Genomic DNA, 9,722 nt, shown 5'->3' on the forward strand with positions numbered 1-9,722 from the left:
GTCGTGCTGCTGCAGAAGATCCGATGACGTCCAGCCAAAGCTCTGCATGAGTGAGGTTGTGTCGATGGCCTTGCGGTCGGTTCGCAGTTGGAGCCTCGCAAAGAGGAGCTGAAGCTCCCGCAGAAAGCTGCCTTCACTCGCGGACGATGTCGACTGGTACAGTTGCGTGCGCAGCTCGGGTGTCATGTAGAGCGTCTGGAGGAGGCTGTTGAGGTAGCAGGTCGCGCTGTCGTTGCGCAGGCCGCGGTACTTTGAAGCTGGCGTCGTCGTCGTCGGCATGATCGGTGCACCCGTCCCGGCGGCGTTGCGCGCGGGCGAAGAGGAGCTCGCGTCGGGGCAAGGGTCGATGGTCATTCGCTTGTCGACTGCGCTGGTTGTTGTTGGCGCGATCACCTGGCAAAGAGGGAATGATGGTGGATTGCTTTGTATTTTTGTTTTTTGCACAGAAACATCGAGTGATACTTTAATGAGTATTGCCCATGCAGAGTGTTGGCCTTGTGATGCTGCGGCAACCCAACGAACCCAACATCACTATTGCTCGTCGAGGCGGGTCATCCATGGAGAGTTACGTCGACCAGAGTCATAGTACGGAGACACATGGTGCGAGCACGACTCGATTAAACCGCATGTGATTCTGTGAGTACAATCCGACGACCGCGTTGCGTGCAAGCCATGTTGTACTTGTGCAAACATCTAAAATAACGCTGTTTTGGGACATTAGGTGTAAAACCTGGACCTGGACCTTCTGAGCCAATCCACAATCCACAATACGAAGGTCTCTCTTTTTTGAGCCAATCCAAGCCATCCGATCTCGATCCCATCCTCGCCACGCACACAAGATTGGCGAGTTGCTTCTGCTCGTCCCTGACGTTAAACTGCTTGTCGTAATATGACGAGTGCAGTCGTCCGATCCCGCATCTCGAAGCGTCGGTGGATTCTGCAATGCAGACAGGCGTGCGTTGAAGCTCGTGGCCGATGATCCGGAAAAAGAGTCAATCAACCGTCGTCCGGATAAAAAATCGAATCCATTTCACTATCAAACACCATCTCGCAAGCATGGGGGCTGTGGACCGTCCGACGCACCACATCGCGGCCGCCGTCCTTGTCGTTGCTTATGCGCTCCTCTGGCAGCCAACGGCGCCTCCGCCAGCCTCGAGCAGCATCACTTTTGCCGTCTCGCCCGTGACGCCAGCCAACTTTTCGGGCCCTTTGCTTCGCGACACCACCACAGCGATTGATCAACTGCCCGAGTACGTCGACGCTGGCTGTCAACGTGTGCACCAGCAGTCGCCGCTCGCGATGCCATTCGTTGCATCCACGATGGGCTTTCTCGATGGCATCAGCAAAGCGTACGCCCAGCACCTCCACTTGGTGCTGCGACCCGACGACATTTGGCTGGCGCTCACGAGCCAGTTTGGTCTGTACGTCGACGGTAGCAGCGAAGCGCTTCGGTCGCGGCTTGTCAAGCCCGCCAAGGCAAGATCGAGCTCGAGATTGAAACGGCGGGCACGGTCCACACGGTCGACTTTGGTGTCTGTGCGACTCAATTGGTCGACGAGATGCGCGCGCACTTGGTCGACCCGGCGCTCGCCGACGTCCTGCTGCCCAACTTTACAACGACCACGCCCCACGATCGCATCACGGCGAGCATTTTGACCATGGCCACGATGAAGAATTTCTTCCAGTACAAGATCAAACTCTCGTGTGGCATTCCAACGGTGACGCTTCTCGGCTCGGTCGACGACTGGCAGCAAATTCGGTCGCGCATCGAGCACTTTCGAGCGTATGGCGAGCGTATGCAGACGTGGGTCGACCTTCTCAGCGGCGTCCTCGATCAGTTTGTGGCGGCGGCGCGTGGCGAGCCGGACACGGCGTTTTGGCGAAGCATTTATGACAGCACCTACCAAGGCTGCGGCCAACGCTATGTGAGTGGCTGGGTGAGCGTCTTTGCCGTCTTTGACGGAAAAGGTCGGTGGCAGGGCGATGAGCGCACGACCAGTTCCGGCGAGAGATCGACCTACCCAATCATTGCGGTGTACGATCTGCCACCGGGCTACGCGGCCGTCGACGTCGAGATTGATGACAACGGCAACAAGGTGGACGCAATCATGCTGGCGGGTCACATGTCGTATGCCATCCAAGACAACAACACGGTCGTCCCGCAGCTGGGCTGGGCCATGGCGCTCAAGCCCACAGCACTTGAAATTTCGACACGTGTTTGAAGAAGGCGACGAGGCTTATCTTGTAATGACGTTTGGATCAATGAAAGGTCGATGAATTGTTGCAGTAATCTATTCAATCGAGCCACCACCGTCGTCGAGCGTAGAGACCTCTAGCTCTTCCCAAGGGCAACACTCTTGCCAATCACCTTCGCGTAAATAACACCTTGGCGCTTGTAACATCCATACAAAGCTTGACTATAATGCAAGCGACCATCATTCACACTTTGCCAATTGATCGCGCCAACAACAACCAGCGCAGTCGACAAGCGAATGACCATCGACCCTTGCCCCGACGCGAGCTCCTCTTCGCCCGCGCGCAACGCCGCCGGGACGGGTGCACCGATCATGCCGACGACGACGACGCCAGCTTCAAAGTACCGCGGCCTGCGCAACGACAGCGCGACCTGCTACCTCAACAGCCTCCTCCAGACGCTCTACATGACACCCGAGCTGCGCACGCAACTGTACCAGTCGACATCGTCCGCGAGTGAAGGCAGCTTTCTGCGGGAGCTTCAGCTCCTCTTTGCGAGGCTCCAACTGCGAACCGACCGCAAGGCCATCGACACAACCTCACTCATGCAGAGCTTTGGCTGGACGTCATCGGATCTTCTGCAGCAGCACGACGTGCACGAGCTCTACCACGTTCTCTTCAAGGCTCTCGATGCCTCTCTGCAAGGCTCGCCCAATGCAAACGTCATCCATGATCTCTACCAAGGTTACATCCTTTCATCTGGATGAGGCATTCCTAATAGACACAATGAGTAGGCACGCTCACAGACTCTGTCCAATGCATCACGTGCGGTCACGAGACCAGCCACGATGACATATTTTTGATCTATCGCTGAGCATTCCATCAACACCAACAAGTCTTGACGACGCCATCGCAACCTTCCTCGCACCCGAGCGCCTCGTCAGCGACAACCAATGGCTCTGCGACGTCTGCGGCACCAAGCAAGACGCCATCAAGCGCCTGTCGCTAGTGCAACTTCCGCCGCTGCTCACACTCCACCTCAAACGCTTTGCATGGGACCATGGCACATCGAAGCTCACGAGCAGAGTCTCGTTTCCCAAGTACCTCGACATGAACGCGTATCATCCGTCGACGTCCAGCCGTCCCAAGGTGCCGCCGTCTTCCACGAGCACGCAAGAAGCAGCAGCGGAAGCAACGTGGCACCCGTCCTTTGACCTCGCTGCTATGCTGGCCTGTGGTCCGTTTGTCTACGAGCTCGCGTCAGTGCTCGTGCACGCTGGCTCTGCGAACGGCGGTCACTATGTCGCGTACATCCAGTCGTCACTGGACGACGATCGTCGCTGGCTCTGCTTCAACGACGCTTCGGTCTCGACCATCTCCGAGGCCAAATTGCGCACGACGTATGGCCTTACGTCGGTCAACGGTGGCTACTACGAGTCAACGCGTGCGCCGTGTGCGTACGTGCTGCAGTACCGCCAGGTCGAAGTCTCTCGCAAGGTCCAGTGTCCTCCCGACGACATGATACCTTCTTGGCTCGTCGATCTTGTGCACGCCGAGATGCAATGCGAGCAAGCAAACAAGCAAGCGCGGGCCAAGCGTCGCGTCGCAGAAGAGACGAAGAAGGCCAACGTCGCCGACATGATCCAGATCAAGATCTTGCACGACAACAGCCACAAGATGCTACATGTCTCCAAGACCGCTACGCTCGCCGAGGTGACGGCGCAGGCCGTCGCGCTCTTTGAGTTGCGTATCTCGCTGGACCGCGTCCGGCTGCGGGCCTACTCCGAGTACTTGGCGCTGCCACGCGAGACGTACGACGGCCGTGAACACTGCACGCTCGCGGCATTGGCCATCTACGCCTGGAGCTGCTTGAGCCTCGAGGTCCGAGCCAGCGCTGACGAAGCGTGGGCAGTGTTCGATCCAACGGCGCTGCAGCTGCTCGTGCGCAGATATGTGCCACCGACGCCGTCGACGCCAGAGCACTTTACCGAGCCGCCCGAGCTTGTGCAACTCCCGGGTAACGCGCGACTCGACGACTTGGTCACGCTGCTCAGCGCCAAGTTCAACATGAATCGAGATCACCTGCGGCTGCTTGAGATGCGCTCAACGGGCTACTGGGCCATCACGACACGAATTCTCAACCCGCATCACGACGAAGCGACGCTGCAGCAGACATTGCGCACAGATCTGTCCCTCCGCGATGGCAGCAACATCTACGTCGAAGCCGTCGACGATCTCGCGTCATCACCGTCGCTCGCCAAGGAGCTCTTCGAGGCCCGCGCCAATTCGATCACCGTCCAAGTGCAGACAAACGACCCCAAGCTGCTACGCGCCAAGAACATCGAGGGTGACGCGATGGGCTGGCCGTTCACCGTCGACCGCCGGCGACCTCTCCAAGTGCTCAAAGATCAACTCTGCACCTTTTTGGGCAGCGGTCGGATACGTTGACGCTGCGGCGCGGCGCTAGCAAGGGCGCCGAGCTCAAGCACCTCGTGGCGTCGTTTTTGCACCTAGCCCTCATGGACCAATCCACTCTGTGGATCGAGCTCGGGGTGCCGCTGCGAGCCGGCCAGTACAGAGTCCAGATTCATCTCTACACGCCAAGGCCCACCGACACGACGAGTCCGTCAAAACTCGTGCGACACGTCTGGCCGTTGACGCACGCACTGTCATTTTGCACAACTCTTGTGGTTTCGGCCGAGATGCTTGTCAGCGAGATCAAGGCCCGCATCCTCGCCGTCTTAAAGCACCCCCGCGCGAAGCGCTTGTGGCTCATGGACCTGTCGCCAAACCATCGTCTCCAGCGCGTCCTGTCCGACGACGGCACGCTCGGCGAGGCGTCGCCGCTGTCCCTCTACGAGAACCGGTCGTTTGCTGTCCAGATGCTCGAGCCCCTCGAGCCGCGTGGCGCCGCCAACATGCTCGTCTCGATCGTGCTCTTTGACCGAGCGCATCTCACATTTGGCCGTGAAATCGCGATCGCGTTTTCAACGCTCTTGCCTGGGACGCACTGGATCGACCTGCTTTTGCTCGAAATCCAAACGGCCTTTGGGCTCCCACCCGACGCCGCGCGCCTCGCCAAGCCGTCGCAGACGTCAGCCATGGACGTGATTGAGATGGCGCATCTCTCGTGGCTCGACCGCGACCAATGCCTGGGCTGGACCAATATCTCGTCGCTGGTGCTCTTTGGGGATCGACTCGTGCTCGCTGATGCTCGTGTGCCAACCAAGGTGCTCTCGACACACGAGCTGCTCGATCTTCAACATCGCATTGACGCAGTGATCGACACATATAACAACAAGAGCTGCGTGGTCGTCGTCGGGTGGTCGACCAAGGCCGTCGATCGACGAGTGCCATGGGAGCAGGCAGATCGAGACCGCGCTCATCCTTGGTAGCTTTGTAAAGTGTTAACGCCGTGACTTTAACGTGGAAAATATTGTTTGGGGACGACGAATATCCTTTTGGTGAAGGGCGCTATACAGCGCTACGACTAAAGTAGATGACACACCCAAGGAAGATATCACTCTTTGGAGTCTTTGGAGCGCCGTGCGCCCAAGGCGTCCACAACGGTATGCCGACCGAAGGCAAGTCAATGCGACATTCCCGACAGGTACACTGGCAGTGGTGGCGGATGCCCCATTGACGGCTTTGCCAACGCCGAAGACGTGCTCCGGTCCATCGACCATGGAGCGTGCGACGGCCAAGATCTATGTGACGGTCTTGGCAAATGCGTCGATGTCTTCGAGACCTCCACGACGGTATGACGGTTGGCCGGTGAGCCTAGTCGTTGGTCTAGTAACGTTACTATACGACAATATTGTGTCAGGTCATTGTACAATATTGTGTCAGGTCATTGGCATGGGTCATTGGTGTCAGGTCACGTCTCGTTGGTTGCGCTTGGCGCGAAAACCGGCCGTTCGAATTCGGTTATCCGGTCAAATCCGGATACAGGCCGGTTTAAAAGTGGCATGCCAAGCCGCTTGTTTTCGGCATCACAAGACGATGGTGCGCCCAGCCTTGGTTGCCGGCCTCGCGGCCCTCGAGACGACCAAGTCGAGCGACGCGCTCCTCCAGGCCTTCTACGCCGACTGCAACGGCGACGACGATACGATGGGCGAGTGGGTCGAGTGGCTCGAGACGCTCTCGACAGCGCAGCTCGTCGCGCTCTGCAGCAGCCTCCCGGCCGCGACCACCGTGGACCTCTGGACGATCGCGTCGTTCACGTCGCTGCTGTACGAGCACCGCGAAGCGTGCAAGCTTGCGACGCGCGTGCTGGACCGGCTCGCAATCGTCATCGCCGACCTCCACGACCAGCTGCTCCAGACGACCTGGTATCTCTTCGTAGCCGCATGCGACGATAGAGGCTCATGCGACGTGCTAGCGCCGACACGCAGGACGTGATCGCCAAGCTCTGCGAAGCGTACTGGGCGTCGAGCCCGTCGGGCGCCGAGCGCGTCATCACGCAGCTCCTGCCGTACCTTCTCGTCCGCGCGCTCGAGAGCGAAGCGGACCAGAGCGTTGGCTTTATCAAGCGCCTCAGCGCCGTGCAGGACGCACTGCAGCTTCTCGACTTTGACGACGACAGCTCTCGGTCCGCGACGCGTCTGCACGTTGGCCCTCACGAAAGAATATAGGCTCTTGAAGGACCTCTTGCTGCGCTGCTTTGTCACGACGTCGTTCCTCAAGTCGTCCGAAGGCATTGCGTTCCTCAGCGACCTCTTTCAGATCGACGCGAGCTTCGTACATGAGATCCACGAGACGATCCGCAACCAGCTGCCCGACCAACGCAAGGCCGTCGTCCAGCGCTTTGGCCTAGTCTACTACCATGTACGACACGCTTCTCTTACTACCAACCACCAACAACGCTCTGTCAAAGGCCTGGCTCACGGCGGCCGCGCAGCCGGCGTCGCCGGTCCTCGTGCACATTGAGGACGACTGCATCCAGGCTTTTCTCCAAGCAGCGACATTTGCCGCGTCAACGAGCCATTTCAACGCGCTCCGCGCACTCCTCCAGGTACACGACGCGTCAGCACCTCGTGGAAACTCGCTGGATGGACAAGTTGTCTGCAATTAATTTTTTCATAGCCTTTTTTCGAACACAAACGCCACACGGACGACATGCTCTACCGGCTCTCCGAGCCCATCTTGTGGCGGGCCCTCCACGCCGCGAATGACGTGGTGCGCCACCATGCAGCCGTGCTCTTATTCGACGGATTCCCGTACCAAGACCCGAATTTCCTCAAAGTCGAGTTGGACGCGTGTCTCCAGCGGCAGTTTGACGCGTTCGCCATGCTGCTTGAAGACGCGGCGCCCAGCGTCCGCATCGTCGCCATCCACGGCATCTGCAAGGTTGATTGTCTTTGTATCAAGGTATCAATATGAATATTTTGGTGATAGGTGCTATCCATGTACTGGGAACTGCTGCCGGTCGACACGATCCGCAAGTGTCTGCTCAAATGCTTCGAGCTCGCCCACGACGTGACGTCGCCCTCTGTCCGCGTCGCTGTCTTTGATGGTCTCCTTGTCGTGCTTGAGAACCATCTCAGTCACCATGTGCTCAAGCCCTTGTTGCCTAAGGTACACGACTCGCGTCCCCTTGCGACATGTCGCGCCTTTGAAATGAAAAAAAAACTTGTAAAAATGGCGGAAAAATTCATGTCCCATGGCTAGCTGGCGCCGTTGATGCACGACACGAACGAGAAGGTGCGCGCCGCCATGGCCCGGCTCCTCGTCCGCGTCAAGAGCATTCGCGGCCTGCACTTTTACGACGTCGTGTCGCTCGAGCACTGCTTCAAGCGCTTGGAACTCGACAAGGCCCGGACCGCGGTTGCCAAGCCGCTCACGGAGCTCTTTCTCAACTCGTACTTTCCGCAAGGCGTGCCCGGGTCGTCCCAAGTCGCGCGGGCTCTCTCGTTAATCGAGAAGCACCCGCACGCGAGCTTGGTGTTTTACAAAAACGTGCATCATTTCGCGTCGATTGGGTCCGTGTGCAAGCTCGTCGTGCTCCTCTTCAAGTGCTTGGGCGAAGCGTCGATGGCCGAGCTCGCGCCGCTGCTCTGCGACGTCATGAAGACGCTGCTGGAGAGCGTCGCGGGTCCGCTTTATCACGATCCTCGGTACAGCGAATGTGTCACGTTTCTCACGACCGAGATCAAATCGGCCGACATCGCGGCCGTGTTTGAGGCCAACGACAAGAGAGGTAGAGCCTTTCATCTATATCCCTGTGTATGTGTGATCTAGTGACCGCACGCCTATGGCACGTGATTGCGCTGCTACCGACGACGCTGCAAAGCGATTTGATTTACCATGCACTGACGCAGCTCGAAGGGCTCACGGAAACGTCATCGCGCACATATTTGGCGGGCATCCTCCACAGTCTGCAGCACTGGGGACAGCTACCGACCTTTCTCGACACGCTGGTCGAATCCATGCAGTCGTACGTGCCTTATCGTCCACAATGATCCTGACACTATATATCGGTGTGCGTGGGGTGTAGTCAGGCCGAGATCATGGACCCGGTCCTCGTGCTCGCGTGCTTGGACGTGATTTTCTGCAGCGACGCGACGCTTGGCGAGTGGGTTCTCGACGCGAGTCTCGTCCAGATCGTGCAGCAGCTCACGCAAACGCTCGAGCGGCTCTGGGAGAGCTTTGAAGCGCCGGTGCTGCCGCGGCTGTGTCGCGTCCTCGTCGCGGTGCGGCTCCAGCTCGCGGTGCCCAACGCCAAGGACCTCGTCGCCGAGTACAAGAAGACGGCGCCGCTTGGCGACGGCGCGGTCGTGTTTCCGTTCCTGGACGTTGACCCGCCGCGCGTGTTGCTTACGATCTTTGAGCATGCGCTGCCCAGTGGCCATGGCAAGCGCAAGCGGCTCGCGGGCGACGACCAGCTCGTGACGCAGCTCTTGCCGCTGGTGCTGGATCTGAGCTGGATGTGTGTGTCGCAGCTCTTTCTGCCGTCGGCCAAAGCGTTTCTGGACAAAGTGACGACGCTCGCGTTGCGGCATACGGCGCTGGCGACCCAGCTGCTCCATGTGGTACGACGACTCTGCATGCGAGACGCGTATAAGATTTGATGGTGTAGCTCTGGACAAGCCACTGCGTGGCTCGGGATACGGAGAGCGTGGCGTGGATCGAAGAGGCGACGACGACACTGCTACCGGTCGTCCTCCACGCGTCCGAAGCGCTCTGGCTCCTCGAGCGCGTCCATCGCTCGTCGGGCCACCGTCGACGAGCGTTTTGGCCGCTCGTGGTGCAGGCCATGGACGAGAGCGCGCGCGATGTGCTCCGCACGCACTGGCCGTCGAGTCGTGACGGCGTGTGGAAGCCGCTGCTGGATGCGGCGATCGAGGCCGCGGCGCTCGACGAGGATGTCGACGCTCTCGCGACCCTTCTGCAGACCGTGCCGGCCATGTCGGAGCTCGCGTCGTTATGGCTGGCGCGGCAGTCGACCGCGCACCTCGACTTGCTGCCCGATGCGGTGCGCGGGCTCTTGCAGCGTGCATGCTAGAAAAGAATACAAGAATTTCAAAGTG

General features: G+C 59.1%; 3 protein-coding genes across 3 annotated transcripts; all 3 read left to right on the forward strand.

Moving 5' to 3' along the window:
- Positions 1–1,056: 1,056 nt before the first annotated feature.
- On the forward strand, positions 1,057–2,222 carry SPRG_12788 (hypothetical protein; the record flags this gene model as incomplete). The annotated part of the gene is made up of 2 exons (XM_012351571.1): positions 1,057–1,432; positions 1,477–2,222. The coding sequence occupies 2 exons, from the start codon at positions 1,057–1,059 to the stop codon at positions 2,220–2,222; spliced, it is 1,122 nt and encodes a 373-aa protein (XP_012206961.1).
- Positions 2,223–2,492: 270 nt separating this feature from the next.
- On the forward strand, positions 2,493–5,588 carry SPRG_12789 (hypothetical protein; the record flags this gene model as incomplete). Its single annotated transcript, XM_012351572.1, has 4 exons — positions 2,493–2,937; positions 2,988–3,018; positions 3,069–4,590; positions 4,626–5,588. The coding sequence occupies 4 exons, from the start codon at positions 2,493–2,495 to the stop codon at positions 5,586–5,588; spliced, it is 2,961 nt and encodes a 986-aa protein (XP_012206962.1).
- Positions 5,589–6,144: 556 nt separating this feature from the next.
- On the forward strand, positions 6,145–9,722 carry SPRG_12790 (hypothetical protein). Its single transcript, XM_012351573.1, has 10 exons — positions 6,145–6,524; positions 6,575–6,784; positions 6,828–7,020; positions 7,070–7,207; positions 7,279–7,542; positions 7,591–7,770; positions 7,864–8,392; positions 8,434–8,629; positions 8,690–9,224; positions 9,272–9,722. Exons 1-10 carry the CDS (start codon positions 6,196–6,198, stop codon positions 9,695–9,697), a joined length of 3,000 nt encoding a protein of 999 aa, XP_012206963.1. The 5' UTR covers positions 6,145–6,195; the 3' UTR covers positions 9,698–9,722.

This window comes from Saprolegnia parasitica (genome assembly GCF_000151545.1).
Source record: "Saprolegnia parasitica CBS 223.65 unplaced genomic scaffold supercont2.82, whole genome shotgun sequence".
Classification (NCBI taxonomy): domain Eukaryota; phylum Oomycota; class Saprolegniomycetes; order Saprolegniales; family Saprolegniaceae; genus Saprolegnia; species Saprolegnia parasitica.